The sequence below is a fragment of the Vanacampus margaritifer genome, chromosome 12, assembly GCF_051991255.1.
Source record: "Vanacampus margaritifer isolate UIUO_Vmar chromosome 12, RoL_Vmar_1.0, whole genome shotgun sequence".
Lineage (NCBI taxonomy): Eukaryota > Metazoa > Chordata > Actinopteri > Syngnathiformes > Syngnathidae > Vanacampus > Vanacampus margaritifer.
In genome coordinates this window covers 5,290,722-5,314,539 of record NC_135443.1, presented here as the reverse complement: position 1 = coordinate 5,314,539, position 23,818 = coordinate 5,290,722, and the positions used below count along the sequence as shown (strand labels likewise).

Below are 23,818 nucleotides of genomic sequence, written 5' to 3'. Positions count from 1 at the left end.
CTCAAAAAGGCACTGTTGACATCAAATATGAAGATAATTCCGGATGTCAAAATGCAGCTTTTTAATGATGAATCTGCTTGTCATACACGTGCTGCGGTGCATTGACATCCAGCGAATGTTTCTAAGTATAATTTAATGTAATTAATAATTCAATAATAACAATGATATTACTTGAGAATGGACCATTAGTTCATTATTAAAGTTAACAATTTCACATATTTTAATAAATAAAAGAACTCGGTTGTGAACGAGGAAAAAAGCGCGAAAAAAAGTGACATTTTATGTGAGAAACTTCCCTAATTATAGTCACACGTGATCACTTTGACAGAAGGGAGCCGTCGCGTGCGTACCTCTCGTATCCTTCCGCCGCGATCAAATATTAACAGATTGTGTCCATCTTTTTTTCTGCAAATACCATTTAATATCGCAGTTAAGATCAAATAACCAATTATACGATTTAGGTTTGGTTGAAAAATCTTGTAATGGTCCGTTTGAATTGAACCAAGGGACTACACGGCGAAGGCGGCGGGATACGTGTACTAAAAGCCCAGCCTGCTCTACCTTCTTTTTTCCTCGGCGGAGGCCATGATGAGAGCCTGAGTTCAGCTGTAGCGAGTAAAAAAGAAAGATGATTCCCCGGGACGGAGCTGTCAAAGCAATCTGTGCATATTGCTGATTTTTGTATAGTCTGTATACATCTAAGGTGGAGCCTGTCACTTTTTTTCCTTCCCCGCGATGTTCTCGACGAGCGCTCGGTGACAATGTTGAATCGCTAAGGAGGTCTTTTTTGGATCGTAGCGAGCTAGCTTAGCTCCAACCCCCCCGTCCGACTGACTGGATACGGGCTTTTTTTTTTTCCTCTTCCTCCCTTCGGGGGTAACCGGTGAGTTTTCTTCTCACTTCGGACCGAACCCGGGTCTTATTTTGTGGACAACTGCATGCATTTCGCTGGGGAGTATTTGGAAGAGCGACCGCGGGATTGGAAAAGTCGGGCCTTCGCGGAGGAGAAGCCGAGCAAGGCCCGTCTTTATGTTCCAGAGGAAGCCTGTCTAATCCCAACGAGCTCGGCTGGCTAGCCCCGAGGAGGACCACCCCCCCCACCCCCTAACCGCGACCTACCGAGCGGAACCGCCGTGTCCCACCGAACCTCCAAAAAGCCTGCTTTCATCATTTCCCCATAATAGACTCCTGTCAGCCGCTGCAATGACTGCCATTATTAAAGAAATTGTCAGCCGGAACAAAAGGAGATACCAGGAGGACGGCTTCGACCTGGACTTAACATGTATCCTTTCCTCCACTGGGTTATTTTACTCATCCGTAAGGCTGCATCGATGATTATGATTAATCTTATGATGAGAATTGTGAGGGGAGCTAGCAGGGGGGCTAGCTCGGGCTGTCAGCAAGCGTGTTTGAAAGATGGTGGATCTGTCAAAGCGGCGTGCACTCATGTCACCGTCGTATCGCAGCAGGAAATTCCCGTCCTACTGGACACCGAGTGTGCTTGTGTGTGTGTGTGTGTGTGTGTGTGTGTGTGTGTGTGTGTGTGTGTGTGTGTGTGTAAGTAATGAAATGCAAGGTAACCAACCGGCTGGTGCTGCCTCGAGCTTTAGCATTTTGGAGGCGCACTAGTTTTTTTTCCTTACAGTATCAGAACCTCATTTGGTTTATACATGCATGTGATCCATAACAGACATCATAAAAAGAGTGGAAATTGAATTTAGCAGTACTATTGTAGTCATCACAGATTTATGACATAAATTATGCCCGATTATGGCCAAAACGATAATCACGATTATTTTTGAATCAGTATTGTAATCACGATTGTTATTAGCAATTACTGATCATGTTAGGAAACTCATTACCTGTATAAATATTCTATTACAGTGGAACACTGATTCCGAATTCAATTTGTGTGAACTTGTTTGAAAACCAAGATAATGCTTCCCATTGAAATGAATGCAAATAATTCATTCCAATCGGCAAATGATTTGCCTCAATTTGAGATGATCAGCAACTAATCCCCAAACCCCCCTAAAAAAAAAAGAAGCACAATACCGATCCCAATCAGATCAGAAAATGGCCCAATATATCTATTTCAATATATCTATTTGAACAACTTGTATATTTCACTTTAAATTAACCTCCACTATTCACAAATAGCCTGAATTTGCGCATAATTGACACCATTGTAATGCGTTGGGAAAATAAATAACAATGAATAAACTCTGAAAAAATTCCCCAGAACACTGATAAACATTCAATACAATTCTAATAATAATAGTAAAATATTGGGAAATAATTGGGGGGTCAGAATATCTGCTGTGAGAAACTGTGGATTAACAATAGCAGCACAGAATGTCCCTGGAGTGAGCATGATTGTGTGTGCTGTAATGTTTTATTTCGCAGATACGATCAATGTCATTGACCGTTCATAAACCGAACATAGTGTTTAACTAGGACACATTTTCTTTTAAAAAGTTGCTCATAAATTCTTTTTTTTTTTTTTTTTTTTGTAAACCGAGGTTCTGGTGCTGTGAATCAGAAGGAAAAAAACACCGGATATTGAACCCTTTGTACGCTTATTTGGGCATCTTAATGAAGACACTTGGTCCTTTTTATATCTGTTTGTTTAAATGGCTTAAAAATGCAGAATGTGCAAACATCTCCATAATTTTACACAAGTGATTCCTTGACTCTTGGTCCTCGTGTCTATTGTTCAAATGCCTTAAAAATGCCAGAAATTGTCAATAGTTGCCAACTGGCCATTTTTTTCTCTCTCTTACGAATAGCAATTTGTTGTTTTTGTTACATGAGAATCGGTGGAGCCATTTATAATCATTCAGTTGTGGGCTAGAAAGAGAAACATTTGCATTATGAAGATTGTTGGTCTTAATTCAAATGTTTTCAACTGGCCGTCTTGATAGTTATGACATTCATGAACACATCTTTGTGTTAAGTGTCTGATTCTGCTTCTAGCTTGAGCATTCGTAGTTTTAGTTCCATGTGAGAGAAGTAGAAACCGTATCTGGTTTATATTTGCATGTTTTCTCAAGTCCTGGTTAAGTGAGTGGAAATTGAATTCACAAGTAACAATGTGGTTTTCATTGGTTTCAAATGATATTAGATGGTTCGTCATTTGAGGCATAGTTATCTTGAACACTGACGTCTAAAATCAGTTGTTCAATCATCTGAAACTGACCGTTTTTTTGTCAAAATGTGACATTTTCACTTAAAACTGATTTGAATAGATGGTGGAACTATCCATAAGGAGATATTTGTTTCAGGGTCTTTTTTTTTTTTAATGTAAAACATTACATTCCTTCAAAGTGGTCCTAGAAAGTCTTAAATTGGACTACCTTAATCCTGAATATGCCCTGTTTTGACCATCTGGCAATTACCACATTCATTAGCACATTTTTGTGCAACTGGCTGACGCTACTGCTCGTTTGAGCATTTTGTAGTCTGAGAACCATAGTGGAACTATATCTGGGTTCTACATGCATGTGTACCCATGTAAGGAAACACGAGGGAAAAGTAACATTGTGGGGTTTTTTTTCAATTTTTTCCATCTTGTTTTCAGGTGATTTCAACATTGAGGGCCTTGGTTATCCTCAACAATCCTTAATCGTTCAAAGTTCTCAAAACTGAACAAGACTCAAACCTTTTTATGTAATCTTTGTCACAAATGTGACCAATTTATCATTTACAATTGTTTAGACTTTGTGGATCATCCATAATCATTCAGTTGTGTTGGGAAAGGAGACATTGAGCAGTTATTTTCAACGCCGTCGCTTCTTTTTCAGTGTAAGGGCTCAAATCTTTGCAAATGTCTTTAATTGGACTACCTTTCGCCTGCTTTGACCAGTTAATTTCTATTTCCATTAGCATGTTTTTGTGCTAATGAAGGTTGAGGTTTTGGTCATCCCCAACAGTGGTCAACAGTTAAATTCCATCAAAGTGGCTGCAAAATAGTTTCTCCATTAACACAATGTCACATTTTTTTAAACCTCTGGTTTCAAGTGCTGGGATTGGCTGGTGACCAATCAATCCAGGGTGTGCCCCCCGCCTCTCACCCAAAGTCAGCTGGGATAGGCTCCAGGCTGCTCTTAGCTCTAGCATTTCTTTTGAGTCTTACTGGTCTTGACTATAAGTATGTTGGAAGTTCTGGATCATTTTCCATGCGTGTTACCTTGTAGACATGCTACGCCAAGTGGAAATTGACAATGTGGTTTTTGTAAGCTTACACTTAAAATTTGATTTGATTGCTTTGGTTTTCCCTCTATTAAGGCCTTGCTTATCCTTAATGGTGATACTTGGAGTTTAAACTCATCATACAAAGGCCTAAAAAAAAATGTCAAGGTTGCAAAAATGGCCATTTTCTTTGTAGTGAATATTCAAATTGGCCATAATCATTTTGTTGGTTGTGTCGGGAAAAGAGATATTTGAACGTGCTTACTATATTGTTAATCTAGTGTCTTAAATCCCTCGAAGTAGCCTTAAAATTGTCCTGAAAGTCTTAAAATTGGCAAATTTTGGCCTGATTTGGCCATCAAGTAATATTTGTATTCATTTCTAAAAAAAAATAATTTATCTTGCTAAAATCGGGGTTCTAGGAAATTGCACATGCCTTTGTAGGCATTCTTTGTTGCAAACGTGACAAGTTTCTCATTAATGTTTGGTCAGAATTGGTGGAACCATCTGTTATCATTCAGTTGTGCTGAAAAAGGAGCTTTTTGCCAGTAGTTGTAATGTGGTTATCTTTTTTCTTCAATTACAAGCAATGTCTTAAATCTCTTCAAGGTGGCCTTAATATGGCCCTGAAATCTCTTGAAATCCGACTACCTTAAGCCTGAAGATGCTCTGTCATGGCCGCCAGGTAAATTGTACATTCATGCATTGGCACATTTATGTCCCAGTTGTTCAAAGCGTTGTGATTGGCTGGGACCAATTCCAGGGTGTACTCTGCTTCCAAATCCAAGTTAGCTGGGATATATTTCAGCTCACCCACAAGTCTAATGAGGACAAGCGCTAGAGAATGGGTGGATGGGTGGTTGTCAGTGACTTGGCACAGTAGTTCCAACCTCCAACTCTTGTTATTTTGTTGTTGTCATGAAGTCAAGTTGAGTGACAGAGTCCATGATCAACCAGTTGTGATATCTTACTTGTGCTATTGGTGTGTTAGTCCCTAAAAGAAAGATTAGAGTCTCTTCTTTAATCAGGAAAAAAAAGTATTTTTCTATCTGTTTCCATTTTGCAGCAATTAGCATTAGAATATAGCTAAGTTTCATCATTATTCACAAATCTGTTTAAAACAGTGGGGAAAAAGGGCTTTTTGCAACATGGCCCTGGTTGATCAAAGCATTCTGTATGCTCTAGCATAAACATATAAATATGTCTTTGTGAGCATGGTAATATTTAAAATATAACTTATTTATACGTTTTTGGGAGCAAATGAGTTAAAGTTAAACTGTAGTCGGATGTCCCTATGTGATTTTTTTGAACAAAGGTAAAAATATGCTTGTGATTGGTCATTTTGTAGGGCTAAAATGATTATTTGAATAGCGCAACTAATTCGATTACATAAAATGTTGAAGCACGACTCCATGTAGGGTTAAGTTGGTGCGATGGCGACGAGCCATGAGGAAAGAGTGCGTAAAAGACAATATCCAAAGTGTGGTATCACTTCACACTGGTTTGAAAAGAAGATAGAGTGTGGTGTGTTCATAACTAACTTTTGTATCATTACAGCATGTCTACAATTCAGTTGAACAGACTAGACGGTAAGGAGACAAACGTGTAAATCACACAGAGTCACTTAATACACAGACTGGCTAACAGGTTACCTAGTTAATAGCCAGCCAAAGCTACTTGCTTCTTTGCTGACGCCCACATCACTCACCACCAGGCGAGGCCCCACCTTTTAAAACTATACGCAGTGCATCGTATCTTGAGATGGCAAACCCTGGTTGACAAAAATAATACCTGTGCCCCACATGCATGTCATTGTAGTTCCATTTTTTTTTAAATTCAATTACTGGGTTTATCAATGGGCTAGTAGATAGAATATTAAATTTGCAAAGTGCGTGATGTATGCAGCCTTGCTACTAGGGCCCCGGCAGATATAGATTTTTTGGTGGGGAGGGCACATTCCAATATTTGGCAGAATAAAATGACAATAACGGATTAATTTTTAAAAATATTTGATCAACAAAGTGGCTTTTTTTGGTGTCTTAACACTTACAGCTATAAAGATATGAATTGCAGGCAGAACATTTAATTATTTTACAATGATTTGGCCTGTATGCGTTTATCTTTACAACAGAAAGAAAAAAAATCGTCAGAAGCCTCAATCGTGTGCTCACATGGTTGTCAGAACAACTGAAGTCGATCTGATGTGTTGGCTGTGGTTTTTGTTGCGGAACCGTGTACCTTGCGGAGTTCAGTCAGATGTTATCTGATGAAATGTATCATGACTTCATGCTAAAGTGATTGTTGTCTGTATATAGCTTGTGGTGAAGGAGGCATGTCCCTCAAAATGGGGTTGGGGGGGGCTTCTCCATTTCTGTTTTTTTACAATGCAGGCCCTGTTATCGCTTTTTGGCGCGGCGTCCGATACCATATGGAGTTATGTAATCCACAGTTAAAGTGGAGTTAAGCAGTGATCTTGTATCGGCCCACCGCCCCACTCCTCTTTGCTCTTTTTTTTTTTAAACTACTCCCACTGTAATTTCCCTCCCAGCTTGCCCCTTTTCCTCTGCTCTCCTCCTTTCCTGCCTTCCCCCCCGACACACCTCCCTCCCCCTCCTCGCTCACCAGTTCCCACTCTCCCTCGCTCTGTTGTACATTTGGCGTATGCATAGAACCCAGGCGAGGACTGGCTTTAAAAAAGAAGGCGTTCCTGAAATGGCAGATTTTTTTTTCTTTCTTTCATTTTTCCCTCCTATTTGGAGCTTCCGTCAGTGAGTCTTGCATGTGCGTTTCCTCCCAGCTGCAGAACCCAAGCCCCCCCCCCCCCATCCACTAGTCCACCTCCCCTCCCTCCCACCATGCCCTGTACTGAGGCTCTCCTGGGAGCTGTGGAGCTTTAAAAAAGAAAAAAAAAACACTTTAAATAGTCCGACTGGGATCACTTTGTCAGTAGGTCCGATGGTTATAGAAGGCTATGAAACGCTGTGTTTGACTTCTAATAAATGCGTTGATGCATGGCTGAGATTATTGGGCCGTATGTATGCTGGCTACTGTTATGGGGGGTGGGGCCATGCAGTCGTGGCCCACTGTAGCTGCTTGAAACATTTAGGTCAGCTTATTTAGTGTGAAGACAATGGTCGACAATTTTCTCACAGGAAATAATTAAATAAAAATGAAAATTTTATCTGTTTGTTTCCATGGCTGAATGTGTGCGGGTTCACTTGTCTGTGTTATAAATTAGCATGAGTAGTTGATTTGGCAGAAAACGACCACCTGGACCACCAGTTCTGGCCCAAGCAAAAAAAAAAAGTGGATTATAATTTGCTCCCAAAAACGTATAAATACGTTCTATTTTAAATATTGCAATATAATAATATATATGCAATGGTAGTTATTACAAAAACAGCCAGCAGGTGCCAGCAGAGTATAAGAGATCAACCAGAGCCATGTTGCAAAAAGCTCTTTTCCCCAGTGGTTCAAGCAGATTTGTTAATATGGATGAAACTTATCTATATTCTAATGCTAATTGCTGCAAAACGGAAACAGATAGAAACATACATTTTTTTTCCTGATGAAAGAAGAGACTATAATCTTTCATTTGGTAGATTCCATGTTTTTATAGCAACAGAACACAATATTCTGTGGGCCTTGCAAAATCAGTCAAAATCCAATAAAACTGGGAGTGAAGGGGGTTGCTTCAGTAAAAATGGCTGCGAGTGAATGAGTTAAAAACAAGTAGCTCCTAGTCTGCTGTTGGCTAACACTAGCAGCTAACAGCACTGCCTGTTTTTTTTCCTTGCGATTCGTCGTCATGCTAACGCTACCCCATTAGGACACCCTTCACGCAGCTTCCTGCGTTTTCAGGTTGTGAACGGTGCGCAATGTTGTAGTTTGTGCGGCAACGTCAGACTTTGCCGTAATGGTCTGTTAGCATCGTACTTGTTTTGTAGTGGATGGATGGATGGATGGATGGTTTGCATACAAGTATTGTAGTTTTAGCATCTTTGACTTTGAGTTAAATTCAGGTTATGTTGCAGAAACGGCACTCAAGATGCTTTGCATTGTATTCTTTTCTCCTCACAACACTTTAAATGTCTTTCAGTTAAGCTAAGCCAGTTGAGTTTGTGCGCACAATTTGCAAAGATGGAAGCGTGTGTTTCCAGCTTTACTTTCATAACAAAGGTCTTGACATTCACTAACACGGCTCAACGACGATACGGGGAGGAGGAAAAAAAAAAAATCAAAAGCAGTTAAACATCAAAACGACGTATCCAATTAGAAACACTGAGCTTTCCCTATTTTGGACACAGGAAGTGTGAGAAAAGGTTGCCCTTTCGTCACTGGTTAAAAGTGTGAAATCCCTCGGCTTTACGGGCGGTGAGCAGACTTCACTTTCAGGTAGGCGGCGGCGGTTGCTCACGCCAACTCGATTATTCTCTCTTCACGGCAACCTGACACTGATGTGCTCCTCTTTTAAGAGCGTATGTGTGTCACTGTATAATTGGCCCTGACGCTTCCCGGCAATTTTTTATTTATTTATTTTCCTTGTGCTGCAGCCCTGTTCGATGACATCATGCCATTCGGAAAAAAAGGCAGTGGAGATGCGCACAAGGCAGTGGCCCCTTTCTTCATCTAACTCTGGCCACTGCATTAGGTATACCTTTGCTAGCACAAGATCGCTGTCGGAAGATGAATGGACGTGATAGTGTCATACATTTTGATTGATACGTATTTGTTAGATGTGCGTCCCATTACACTGGCTTTCTTTATTGGATGGGGACTCACCGTCATGTGCTAAAAGCTCAGTTTTTGCCATACTTAGGGTTGTTCTTTGTTCTGCATTTCTGTGTTTTTCATACAAATAATGACTGAAGGACTGCACGTTCTGACGTCGCCACCTTAGTTAAGGAAACCAAGTTAAAACCGAAGACCAGCTGTGTCCGAATTTCTTTTAATTTCCCTTTTACTATTTACTACTTGGTATGCTGTGGTGGTGAACATTTACTTCTGGTTTAGCGAACCACCAGACCATGCAACCTGAATTTCGAGCATAAATTGTTATCGTCCCCTATTTTTTGTGGGCCTGATCACATTTTTGTTCTCGTTTTTACGCTGACGACAAAAGCACCTGGTAATGACCCTGTGATGCCAACGTCCATTCTTTTCATGCTTTTACTTTGCAGAGGTGCTCTTCTCCAAAGCTCGTTTATCAAGACCGGTTATTTCTGTCATTTCAAAGGAGATTCTTTGACCTCTGCCACCAACGAGCCATTTTCTCTCAAGCCTCTTACTAGATTATTATATTTTTTTTTTTTTCAGAGCCATTCTCAGTAAAACCCCAGAGATGGTCGCGCATCAAAGTCCCAATAGAGACGCACCGACAGAAATACTCAAGACCGTAACAAACGTACCAGATTCAAAGTCACCCTTTAGCATGTTTTGATTGGGTTCTTTTTGTGCATTTTCTGACATGGGAATCGATAGAATAAGTGATTTCATTCATGTCTTATGGTTTAATTGTGGTGAAAGAAGGTTACAAATAGTCCAATTTGACCATACAGTAGATGTCCTAATCTGTACCTGACCAGGTGACTTTTTGTGGGCGGGGCTTAGTGTATTGTTTTGGAATCGTCTTTTTACCACATCAATGGTAGCTTGCAGCAGACTTTCCTGCTTGTTATACTGTAGTCTTGTCATCTATCCTTCTAGTTATAGTAAAGGACAACACATCACAAATATTGGTGGGGACATTTTAAGAGACACTAAAAATACACTATAATTTTTTGCAGGTCAATTTGACCTTCTTTAACTCTTTGACTGCCAAAAACGTTAAATAACGTTTAGTAAAATCCTATGGAGGAGTGCCAAAGACGTTAAAATACGTTTTTTCCGAAACCGAGGTGAAGCTAACCATTTTCTATTGTTGATTACTGAAAAACTGAATAAGGTAGATACAAACTTTTGAGAGAGATTAGAGTCCAATCTTTCATTTGGTAGTATGTGTGTTTCCATAGTCCAAACACATAATTTTCTGTGGACCTTGAAAGATCAGTCAAAAATGCTTAAATCGGCTGGCACCCACGGCATCCCTTTTCTGAAAACGTCTGGCAGTCAAAGAGTTAAATGTCCAATGTTTTAGTACTTTTTCGTAGCGTACTCTGAATGATAAAAGTCACAATAAATAGGTGTTTGATCCATGAATGGACAAAATACATTTCCTGGTTTGATTCAAGTAGGCATTTAAACGGTCTTCCATTTTGACATCATGAGACAATTGATCAACAGTACCTTGCCATTGCAAGGCTTCAAATAAGATGATGTCAGAGGGAAGTGGTCCCTTTGTTGTTGCTCTCTGTTAAGAACAGCAATTTGGGGAAAAACGTTAAGACAAAAGTGCTTTTGAAAGTTTAGAAAAGGTCAAATAAAGTTCACTTGTAAAGGTTATAGCACATTTTCAGTTCTCCCTGAAATTTCACCCCCAAAAAAATCCAAATCCTCAACGCTTGATGTTGTAATGGCAGCATGCATGCATATACCAACTGACTACCATATCAAGAAATGCATTAAAATTTCACTGAAATGATTAAATGCATGATAGTTTTCAGCATCAGATGAGAGTTTTCAAAATAAATAAACCATTAGCTATGATTTCAAACAAGTCACAGTAGCTCTCAGTGCTTAGACCCTGGGTTCAAACCCCGCTTGGACTACATTTTAGTACATTCGATGGTTCGATACCAACTGACTATCAGATCAGGAAATACATTATGATTTCACTCAAATGATTAAATGCATGTTAGCTTTCAACATCAGATGACACTTTTCAAAAATAAATACACTATTAGGCATGATTTTAAACAAGTCAACTCAATGGTTAGAGCAATTGCCTTCCACCTGGGTACCTGGGTTCAAACCCCGCTTGGACCACATTTTAGTACTTTATTAATTTATCTTCATAAGCACATGCATTCAGCTTTTCAGCATTCTCACGCAATTTCTACAGAAATTTCCACTTTGTCTAGTTTATTAGTGCCATTTTACTCATCCATGCTCCAAACCTCATATTGTTTGTGTCGAGGCAATTTGGGTTTGCTTCAAAAGAAAGAAAATGGAACCAAGTGCAACCGATTCGGAAGGAAACTATTGGTGTGAAAACATCCTAAAGTCACCTGTCCTCATTCCTTCTACTCAGTTTGAACTTTCAAGTGGCTCGTCTCGACCATACCTTAACTGCTTCAACTGTCTAGCATGTGATACTCGCCCCAAGGAACCCGGTGTACCTAGTAAAGCGTTCCAAACGCGTGCAAACTGAACTCCGGCGAGAGATACTCTTCGCTTTGCAGGCCTGCTGATATAACGTTTGCGCTCTAAAAATACACGCAGGTCACGGAGCGGAGACTCTCCTCTCGTGCGCCCACATGTGGTCCTGGCCCGGGCTCGGGCAGGAGCGCAGTTCTTCGTGTCCTTTCTCCTCACCGTCAAGGCCATCTGTCACAACACGGCAACACACACACACACACACAGATCAGCGTTGCTCCTGCGCTCTCATCTCGCCGCGAATGTAATGACACGGCGGTATTGACGTCGGCTCAAAACTTTGTCACGGTCTGCTGCCCGTGCCAGCGTTTGGCGTACTCGTGTGCTCTAATTCCTAGCAATGGCAATGTCTCGTTAAATAGCGAAAACAAGTAATTCATTGTGTTACGTCGCTGGCCAAAAGCGCCATTCAAAAGGCTTCATACCCACTGAGACTGCACTGTTCCTTGACCCCCACCGCCCTTCCCTGAACAGATATCTACCCAAACATCATTGCCATGGGCTTTCCTGCAGAGCGACTCGAAGGCGTGTACAGAAACAATATAGACGACGTAGTACGGTGAGTTTCTGAAATCTCGCTGGGAAATGTTTGCTCTGACTTGATCTCCTTTCCTAACTGTGTATTCCTTTCCTTGCTCTCTTTTGTAAACAGGTTTTTGGATTCAAAGCATAAAAACCATTACAAAATCTACAACCTGTAAGTGTTCCTCAGAGTTTATTTCCACTTTCTAAGTTTACTCATTCCTGATTTCTGACTGGATGTTCCCATTTCAGCTGCGCAGAAAGACACTACGACGCTGCCAAATTTAACTGCAGAGGTACGCACTCCATTTTATTCCCTTTGCCTACACTTTCCACAACACTTAATGACGAAGTCGGATTGCAAAATTATGGGAATTTTTGAAGGAAACGTTCCATGGGAATTAACAGGAATTTATGTGAATAAACCAAATTAAAGGCAGGCTTCTTAACTCATTCACTGCCATTGACAGCAATAGATGTCAAAAATTAATTTGAACTATTTTTATTATTAGACAATTACAATTACTATTTTAATTTTTTTCCCATTTTTGTTAACAAGAGTATGAAAGCCTAGAATTTTTTTTTGTACATTTAGAACAGATGTAAAATTTGTGATTAATTGTGAGTTAACAAGTGAAGTCATGCGATTAATTATGATTACAAATTTTAATCACCTGATGCCCCTAATTTTTTTTACTAATCTTTTCTTTATTTTTATTTTTAATAATCTTTTCTTTTTTTAAAGATAAGATTAGTAAAAATTAGGAGCGTCAGGCGATTACAATTTTTAATCGTAATTAATCGCATGAATGCACTAGTTAACTCACGATTAATCACAAATTTTATATCTGTTCTAATACAAAAAAAAAACTGCAGCTTGCAACGCATTATTAACCAGAATATTGTATTTAAACTAGTAGGGCTGCAAGGTGGTTGACTTCTCCTTTAAAAATAATAATAATAATAATAATAATTACATGCAGCAGTAATAATGATTTTTTTATTCTGAATTTCTCAAGCACACTTCAGAATAGGATTTAAGAAAAAGTGAAACTGTAGTCCTCCATATATTGCTAGAGTACCGAGTAAATGGTGAGTTACTTCTGAATCATCTTAAAACAGCATATGAACGTAAATTTGACAACAAATTTAGTAGTAGTTGTTGCCCACCCAGCAATATCACTTTTTAATAAAATTAACTAAGGAAATCCAACCTCAAGTAGTAGTCTTAAATATTTACATATGTGAAACCGCACAATAGTCTTACCAGGTAAATGTTATTAATGACATATTTATGTACTGTATGTTTTCCACGATGAAGAATACCACCTAAACGATGAATGATACATTTTCTATCAATTACTGTTAATTCCAATGAAAAGCTCTTAATTTTGAATATGACCAAAACTCCCCATCTTTAACATGCCTTGGAAATGTACAAAAAAACGTTCCACCCGTTTGCAATGCTATGACTCAGGCTTGTTAAAATCTCACCAAAATGTCCGCCCCGCCTCCCGCAGTTGCACAGTACCCCTTCGAAGATCACAACCCCCCTCAGCTGGAGCTGATCAAGCCGTTCTGCGAAGACCTGGACCAGTGGCTCAGCGAGGACGACAATCACGTGGCGGCCATCCACTGTAAGGCCGGCAAGGGCCGCACCGGGGTGATGATCTGCGCCTATCTCCTCCACCGCGGCAAGTTCCTGGAAGCCCAAGAGGCGCTCGACTTTTACGGCGAAGTCAGGACAAGGGACAAGAAGGTGAGGTTCCGCTTTCACAAACAAGTGCCCTGACCGCAGTAGGCCGGCTGAACTCAAACATTCAAGTCAAGAACGCACTTCTAGCTTCAATTTCTGCTGGTTGGCAATGCATTTTCACCAGTTTGAAGTGTGATGCAAAAAGTAGTTTGGTACTGTAAAGGTGGAATAGCGCCAAAGTCAAACACTGTTGGTTCACTGACGCTGGTTGACTTTGAAGTCGTTGGTCAAAATCATGTTTCCGAAAAGCAAAAATGTGTTCCACACTCAAATTGTGACCATCAAAAATCTTTTAACCGTACATGCAAAGTTTGAAATGGGACCAAACTGATACTTTTTTTTTTTTTTAAGACGATTGCAATATTTGTCAGAATTAAACTTCAGGTAACAGATTAACTCTTTGACTGCCAAAAACGTTAAATAACGTTTAGTAAAATCCTATGGAGGAGTGCCAAAGACGTTAAAAGACGTTTGTTTCAAAACAGAGGTGAAACTAGCTATTTTCTATTGTTGATTACTCAAAAACGGAATAAGGTAGAAACAACTTTTTTTTTCTGATGAAAGATGAGAGTCCAATCTTTCATTTGGTAGTATGTGTGTTTCCATAGTCCAAACACATAATTTTCTGTGGACCTTGAAAGATCAGTCAAAAATGCTTAAATCGGCTGGCACCCACGGCATCCCTTTTCTGAAAACGTCTGGCAGTCAAAGAGTTAATTCGCAGATTATTTTAAAAAATATATAATGAATAAAATATATATTTTTGAGGGGTCCATTAACACTTAGAATAATAAAGATATTTACTTACAGGCAGAACACATTTGACTGTTTTATAATAATTTGTCCTTTAGTATTCAATTTAACAATTTTCCCCAATCTGTTTTGTTTATTTCACAAACATGCAACCTTTATGATGTAAAAATGATGTCATACCCTCTCTAAAACTTGCTTGTAAAAATGCTCTCGCTGACGTGCCTTAACGTGTTTCTTCAAGGACATTATTGCCGTAGGGGGCTAAAATGTATTGTTACGTTGTTTTACAAAGTCACAACTTACCATGAGTAAAAAAATAAAAAAATAAAAAAAAGATGCATCTTGTTGTGTGGCTAAAATGTAGTGTTACATTGTTTTACAAAGTCACAACTTACCATGAGTAAAAAAAAAAAAAGAAGAAAAAAAAAGATGCATCTTGTTGGGTCTCAGATGAGTGAATGTGAGTGTGGGAAAAGTGTGCCACACTTAGCTAGTGTTTGTGTGTGAGGGAGGAGAGGCTAGGAGGCACTCGGGCAGAGAGTGTAGCACAGACAACAGAATCTAAAAAAGTTATACATCGTAACATTGTTGCTGATGTCCATTTAATTATTTGTCTTTCTTGAGCTGCCGATACGCTTTTCAGCAGTAAACACAGCAAACACACACACTGCTGAGCACTCACTTTTGTTTACAATGTGTTTGAAAAGTATATATTTTCTAATTTTATCCATTTTAATTGTGTGTTTATATGTGGGAGGAGTAATTCATTCCTTCTGTATGCACTAGCATAAACAAAAAAGTATAAATACGTCTTTGGGACACTCAAAACATTTAAAATAGAACATATTTATACGTTTTTGGGAACAAATGAGTTAATCATGATTAATTTGGTAATAATTGCAATCGATTTGGACAATTGTCGTTTTTTTGGTACAAAACAAGAAAATGTTTAAATATGTAAAAAATATTAAGTCAAATAAATTTCTTTGAAACACTATTATAATTATGCACGTAACTTTTTTCGACCAAACAAGATTTATGAAATTAGTCATTTAAAAATAAAAAGAAGGTCCAAATATATACATTTTAACAACTCAAAATTAGTATTAATAATCTTTTATTTTTGTTTATGACTATGCCGATTTTTGTAATTGTGGAGTGTAATAATTGAAAGTGTAATTGAATTTCAATTAATTGCACAGCCCTCCCGGGTCTGCAACATATTTCCCCCCACGATCACAGTCTTTTCAATACATACGGGTTAAAACGGAAAAGACTGGCGCTTAAACGCATTCAAGGTACATTTCACTTACTCCCCTCCTTTTTTTCAGCAGTAAATATTTGCAGTGCAATAACAAAGAGCAAAGTGGCCGACAGGTGCCTGGCGTGTTTGTCCTCTCTGAACGTGTGTCGTCGCTGTGCTTTTTGCCAGGGAGTGACCATCCCGAGCCAGCGCCGCTACGTCTACTACTACAGCTACCTACTGAAGAACCAGCTGGAGTACAAGCCGGTGGCGCTGCTCTTCCACAAAATGGTGTTCGAGACGCTGCCCATGTTCAGCGGGGGCACCTGCAGTGAGTCACGCGCGCACATATGCTCATGTTGAACTTTTTGAAGGCGCGCGCGCACACACATTTCGCATAGTAAGGCTCACCCACGCTGCGTTTTTCGAGCCGCAGGACATGCTTGGTCCGGAGTGGAGCTTCTTGTCCTTTTTTGCAAGCGAATTGGAGCACTGTGTTCGCGGCCTGCTTTTTATTGATGAGGTTTTACTCCTCTTCAAGGTCGACTTGACCTTTAAATAATGAAGCTTTTTAGATATTATTAGCCCTCGCTGAAGAAGCGGCTACCTCAGGAGGCTCCCAAATCGTAGACAGACCCGTAATATTAATCATGCTCAATGCACAGGAGCTCTCTTAACATATTATAAAGACTATAATACACCGTCAGGAACACTAACTTATTGGTTTACGTTAGAGATAGACCAATATGGTTTAGTCAGGGCCGAAAAGGAAATATTGGCATTAATAATTGGAAAAAAAAAAACTGTGACTTTTATTTTTTGGGGGGGTTCATGCATATGTTTATTGAGCAACTTTTAGGGTTTGTAAAATATTGGAGTTTAAAAAAAAATCTTAGTCAATAGACATCTTTGTTTTAAAAATCTAACAAAAAGTAGATCGCTCCCTATTGTTTTCTACAGTAAACAAAGTTTTCCAAGATTATTAAAATTTGATTTATTTTAATTTAGAAAAATAAACAGAAGGTGCAGAGTTTCGAGGCTCATCAGCATCTCTGAAAATTTAAATAGTTTTTTTTTTTAATTGATCTATTATCGGCCACATGATTCTTCAAAATGGCCGATGCCAATATCCGTCAAAATGCTGAATATCGGTGACGATAATTGGTCTATCCCTAGTTTACGTTCACACAAATGTAACACGACACTTTTACTTTACTGTTAATTCAGTTGCTTTGATTTCCTGAACAGACTCAATTTGAAATATATTTTTTATTTTTATTTTAAATTAATCACAACATTGTTGCTGTGTCTTTGTGCAGTCTATATACAGTTAAGCTCAAGATTGTCACATACTCTGGCTCAATTTTAAATGGAAGTGCCCCATTTGCTGAATGGTTGTCTTCTGACACGAGAGTGACTAAAAAAACGTAACGGGAAGAAACACATTTGTGTCATTTCCACCTAACAGTTATACATTTTGGGCTTAACTGTACATGCAATCTGTCTGCCGTGTTTATGGTGGCAAAAGGAAACAAATAACCCTTTTGTGTTAACTCGCACACGTGTGACTCACCCAATTCTGTCTTGTATGTGAATGCCGTGGTCCAAAAAAATGGTCTGTGAAGGATTTCTGTGGCTTCCTTCCTTACTCTTAACTGGATGGATTCTGCTTTTTGATTCCTAATCCTCCCTTTTCCTGCTTTAAATAAACGGACCTATTCTGAGTGATATACACACCCCAGGTTCCAAGTCCACGGAGATAAAAGAAGCTGATGTTGATTATTATTATTTTTTTTTTTTTGTTATATAGTGCCATGCAAACATTTATGTTGTTTTTTTTTTCCTTCAACTTTTTGTAACAGTTTCTTTTGAAGTTTTATATTTATGTGCTCTTGTGGGCCGTATATGGCCCACCGGCTGCAGGTTCCCCACCCCTGCCTTAAGTGTTTTGGTCGAAAGCGAGTTCCCTCGCCCCGTGTAAATATATCTGTAAATATTTGTGTCCACCTCTCTTGTGTTTGTCCCTGCTGTGCTCTCGAGAACACCCCCCCCCATGCAGTCGGGCGCCGTTTGTGACCACCATCTACCTCTTTTCCCTCTCTTAAGGAGACAGTACCGTTAAAAACAGGAGCGAGCCGACCCCTCAGGGCTTCAAGAAAGGGAATTGGCATTGGGGTAAATGAGCCTTTCATCCATTTTTCCATTCCATTCATTTTCTTTTAGCAGGCCCCAGAGATCCAGCATCCGTAGGCAGGACCAGTCTTTAGGTAGCAGATGTATATGCCTGGTAGGATGAGACCAAGCTATCAGAATAGGGTCCTGCATCTCTGGTTTTGGGTCTCTTCATGTGTAGCATGTTGCTTTCTCCCTTTTGAATGTCGGTGCATTTGCATGCATTCACTCACGTAATAACACGTCGGCATCCTTTGCTCGTCTCGGGCGCTAAAAGTTCCTCCCCTCACGATCACGCCTTGTATGTGTGGTGTCCTGGCCGCGCCGCCTCTTGCAGATCCCCAGTTCGTCGTGTACCAGCTCAAAGTGAAGATCCACACGTCCAACCCCACCCACACCCGGCGCGAGGACAAGCACATGTTCTTCGAGTTCCCGCAGCCGCTGCCCGTGTGCGGCGACATCAAGGTGGAGTTCTTCCACAAGCAGAACAAGATGATGAAAAAGGTCAGTGGATGCTTGGGTGCTGTTTTTTTTTTACACACAAGACTGGCCAATGAACAGTAAGACAATTCCACCTTTTTAAATATTGGGTGCCCTTGAGCAAGGCATTGAGTGCCTTGTTGGTAAATGGACTTGAGTTATCTACACCAAATAGTGCCCAAAGCACTTTACAATGCCTCACATTTACGCACACATTCACACAATAGTGGTCGACTTCTGCCACGCGGGGCGCTGCCAGGTCCACTGGGAGCAAATCAGGGTTCAGCTTCATTTATTTTATAAAAGTGCTTTATAAAATAAATGAAGACAGTTCTATTTATCTTTTTTTTTTTTTTTTAACTCTTTGACTGCCAGACATTTTCAGAAAAGGGATCCCGCGGGTGCCAGCCGATTTAAGCATTTTGACTGATCTTTCAAGGTCCACAGAAAATTATGTGTTTGGACTATGGAAACACACATACTACCAAATGAACGATTGGACTCTCATCTTTCATCAGAAAAAAAAGTTTTTCTACCTTATTCCGTTTTTGAGTAATCAACAATAGAAAATGGTTAGTTTCACCTATGTTTTGAAACAAACGTCTTTTAACGTCTTTGGCACTCCTCCATAGGATTTTACTAAACGTTATTTAACGTTTTTGGCAGTCAAAGAGTTAATAATAAAAAGACCTCAACGTGCAGTTTAAGGCACATTCCCTTCATTTAAACATGGAGAGTAAATTACATAGTAGCCGTGATCCGAACCGACCACGAATCAATGATAATCCGTTGCACCACTAGGGTTCAGTGTCTTGCTCAAGGACACGTCAACATGGTCACTATGGGTGAGGATCGTACCCACAACCTCACTGATGGGAGACGACCACTCTACCACTGAGCCATGCCGTCTGTCCCAGCTGTTTTGTCAGCTGTGAGTTGCGCGTACCTCACACAGAAAAAGACAGACGAACGAGGGGCATTTAAAAAAAAAAAAAAAACGTATTTGGGGCTGGAGTGGTCATTTTCGAGCGCCTGATTGGAAAAGCCCTCGTCCCCACTTCTGTGGGGCCAATGCAGAGTGCTCCTTTTGTTAACATGGAGACCCAGAGACCTATTTGTAAACAAAGCAATCAAAAAGTCAATATTCCATTATATGTCCCCTTGAAGACAAATAAATGGCCCCCTCAAATAGATGTCTCCTTTTTCCTGTTAGGAAAATGTTGTCAGGTAGTAATGATATCATTTTATAGATGCTATTATTCACAGAGACATAAAGGGAGCATTTTATGGAAAATTGACTTTTTTTAACTGCTTGTGTACAAAGAGGAGGGTCTCTGAAATGCCTGCCCACCCATCAAGTGTGAAATTACACAAGCTAGTTATTCTTTTATCTCAAAATGTCTGTCTATCTCCATATAGTTTTTATTCAACACTTCTTTTAAATCTCAGCAGATTCGTGGTATCATCTTTGCTTGAACGACTTCATTTCCTCCTGTCCGTTCCAGGACAAAATGTTTCACTTCTGGGTGAACACCTTCTTCATCCCCGGGCCGGAGGAAGGCGTGGAGAAGCTGGAGAATGGCGCGGTGAACAACGCCGATAGCCAGCAGGGCGGCGGGAGCGGCGGCCAGGTCCAACAACAACAACAACAGCAGCTGCAGCCGCCGAACAGTGCCGAGTGCAGGGACGGAAGTGGCGGCGGCGGCGGCAGCGGTGGCGGCGGCTGCAGGGACGGCGGCGACAGGGACTACCTCATCCTGACGCTGACCAAAAACGACCTGGACAAGGCGAACAAGGACAAAGCCAACCGTTATTTCTCGCCAAACTTCAAGGTAACCGGTGTCAATTTTGAGTTAATGGTCAAATTGATCAACAACTATTTTGATAATCGGTTAATCACTTAGAGACAAACTTGAGAATTTCAGCCTGTCCACAATAATTATTCTCAGTTTTCTGTAGTTCTCCATGAATGCAGACTGTTTATATTTATGTTCAATTAAAATAAGGCATTTGCAAGCACCAAATTTTTGGGGTAATCTGTTTCATTGATGAATCGTCTTGTTTTTTTTCCCCCCCTTCCCTTAGGTGAAGTTGTATTTCACTAAAACCGTGGAGGAGCCTTCGAATTCCGAGGCGAGCACTTCGACATCCGTCACGCCGGACGTCAGCGACAATGAGCCAGACCATTATCGATACTCTGACACCACTGACTCTGATCCGGAAAATGAACCTTTTGACGAAGAGCAGCACACGCAAATCACAAAAGTGTGAACTCTTTTTAAATAAAAATAAATAAAAAAAAAAAACAGCAAGAGATGAAATTATACAGCAGAGAGAAAAAAAGGAGAAAACTTGAATATAAACTTAACAGAATAACCTTTTTGTCCCCATCCCCCCCCCCAACCCAGATGGCAATAGAATATCAAGTCAAATGCCAATTTTAGGGGGAAAAAAGATAAATATCCTGACCAATATATTGTTTTTTTTCTTTTTTCTTTTCTTTTGTTTTTTTTTCCCTTTTGGCACGGCCATCAACTACGTGCAAAGTATTGACACTGTTGCCCAATGGAAAAAAGGTGCTGTAGCTATTAAAAAAAAAAAAAGAAAAGAAAAAATGTGTTTATATCTATATACATTCGTATATGTATATACATATATATACATTCATATATAAAGGATTTTGTGTGTGTGTGTGTCAAAGACAATGGAAAGAAAGAGAGTACCACAATCAGGAGAGACGGGAGTTGAAGTCATGGACGATCTACTCGGGACAATGCTGCTCCTTCTCCTGTCCAAACCAAGGCCAGTGCTGCAGTCACTTTGTTTCACTCCCTCCTTCCTCCTCCTCATCTTTTACTCCTCCTCCTCCTCCTTTACTGTGAATGCTTCTTGTGCTCTTTGCAGGCTGTCTCACGTGACTTTTTTTGGCCTTTGTGCAGTGCAAACTGCATGCGGGCCGCGGGTTTGGGGGGGAGGGGCGGGGCGGGCAAGGGTGGGTTCAAGGGCCGGGGTGGGTGTGGGTGGGGTTTATGAAGAGGCTGTGATGATGTCTAAAAGCATTGCCATTCCTGTTCCCACTGTGTATACGTTTAAATTATGCAGAACAAGGCATCCCATGTAATTGTTAATGTTTTTTTTATCCTAAGATAATAAAAATATAATACACAAAAAACAGCAGGGGAGACCAGTGTTTGCAGTCATGTCCGTACTTGCATGCTGTTGGGGTCCAAATTGATGATGACATAAATATGGAGGACCAAAACGGCCAAAATTAAAAATAAATAAATGACGAGAGGTGGAAATAAAAATGGATATAAAAAAATATAATTAAAACATTAAATACAAAAAATAAATGGAAATAAAACAAAATACATATGTAATAAATTAAAGTAAAAATAAATACAGAAATAAAAAAAATACATTAAAAAACTGAATAAATGTCAAAATTAATATATAAATATAATTAAAAATAAATAAACGCTCTGCTAGCGTTTTTATTCAGGTTTTTTTTGTATTTATTTTTACTTTTATTTCTTTGTATATGTGTGTATGTTCTGTTTTTTTATTTCATTATTATTTTTTATTGTATATAATATTTAATTTTTTTTTTTTATATATGCGTTTTTATTTTCACTTTTAGTCATTTATTTTATTTTTTTATTTTGGCAGTTTTGGTCCTCCATATATAAATACAGTGAAGTCATTCTTTTGCCCTGAAATTTTGTTCAAAATTAATTTTAGATTTACAAGTGTGTGTTTAATCAAGGAAAATCATGGAAATTTTGTATCCATATTTGTAAATGTATGTATTTTTATGGGATAGTAGTAACTAGGGCACCTATGAAATACACTTCCCTACTTCTCTGAAATATTAAGGATAAAGAATCCATTTTTTTATTGTCAGACCGGTACTTACACATTTTTAAAAAATCTGTATTTAATAATTTGATACAAAAATAGGGTGTTCTTGGCCGTATGGAAAATTAACAGTAAGGGTCAAAAGACATCGGCATTCTTAAAAATGCAGATTTTTAAATTTCAAGGGAAATGATGTTCAGTGTTTTAGAAAAATCTCAAACAATAACCATAGAATAATTGCAAATTGAAGTTATTGTGACTTGTAATGTTTATTTGTTGTCGTGTGTGAAAGGTACCCGAGCTCAGCACTCCCTCTATGAAGTACAGCAGAGCCGTATTTGTGGCTCTAATGTAGCTTCCTGCGCTTAAAGGTCAACGCTACAAATGGTGGGCGTGGGTGGGGGGGAAACGGAAGTTTTATTATTTGTCAAATTTCAACTACAAACGTGAATTGAGACACCGCATCTTATCATGGTAATCCCCTACAGGCATGCGTATTGTACGTACAAAAAAAAGTTTGTGTGCAATGAAAATGAACAAAAGTGGACTAAAAACAATGGTTGCATTTCATGTACCGGGTAATAGCAATGGAGTGAATGCCTGCTGAAGTCAGCCATCCGTTCCATTATTTTGACACGTGGTCATTAATTGTCCCAGGGGAATAAATATGTTAACGAATTACGGTAGGTTTGACACATGATAAAATAATATAACTGTCTACTAGTCGACCTACCACCAATTGATGTTCCTTTGCGCACATCATCAGTTTTGGTAAGTGCTATTTGAATCATGCTCATTAATTGCCCCACAGGGATATAAAATTACCTGAATCTCAGTTTTGGGTAAGTTTACTTTTTTATTTAATTTTTATTTTTACTTTACACATGGTCAATTTGACACATGGTAATTTCTGTTAAAGATGAATTTGATGGCACGTGGGAATGTCTATTTTTTTGACACATGGTAATTTCTGTTAAAGATGAATTTGACACGTGGTTATTAACTAATCGCGCCATTGATTCGGGATAGTTACCTGAATGCGGAATGTCCGTAATTGTGACACATGTTCATTTCTGATATGTTTGTATTTGTTTGATAAGGTTATTATGACTTGTCCCACGTTTTCTGAATTTCAGGTAAGTTTACATTTCCTTGACATGTGATCTCTTTGACACGTGGTAGTTTCTCGTATGCATTAGTTTGATACATGCATTTAAATTATTTTATTTTTTTTTACTAGGGCTGTCAAAATTAGTGTGTTCATTTTGAGTTAAATTGTAGTTCTTTTAACGCCACAATTTTTTTTAACACGCGATTAATGACCGTACCTTGCTTGGAAATTCCAATCGCAACTCAGCAGACACACTTCCGCGTAAAAATTTAGCAGTAATAAATTGAATAATAATGCAATATTTGTGGAGACGGGTCAAATTCAAAATAAATAAATTACTAAATAAATGACTAAAAGTGAAAATAAAAACAGATATAAAAAAAATAATTAAAACATTTAATACTCATGTATGTATATA

General features: G+C 39.2%; 1 protein-coding gene across 2 annotated transcripts; it reads left to right on the top strand.

Moving 5' to 3' along the window:
* The first annotated feature begins 558 nt into the window (after positions 1-558).
* Positions 559-21,605, top strand: ptena (phosphatase and tensin homolog A). Of its 2 annotated transcripts, XM_077581733.1 has the most exons (10): positions 560-1,282; positions 11,980-12,064; positions 12,158-12,202; positions 12,280-12,323; positions 13,548-13,786; positions 15,969-16,110; positions 17,886-17,954; positions 18,289-18,455; positions 19,937-20,263; positions 20,517-21,605. In XM_077581733.1, exons 1-10 carry the CDS (start codon positions 1,204-1,206, stop codon positions 20,700-20,702), a joined length of 1,383 nt encoding a protein of 460 aa, XP_077437859.1. In that variant the 5' UTR covers positions 560-1,203; the 3' UTR covers positions 20,703-21,605. The 2 variants fall into 2 exon arrangements, with proteins under 2 accessions (XP_077437860.1, XP_077437859.1); XM_077581734.1 differs by lacking the exon at positions 17,886-17,954 and having other exon boundaries at positions 559-1,282.
* The last annotated feature ends 2,213 nt before the right edge of the window (positions 21,606-23,818 follow it).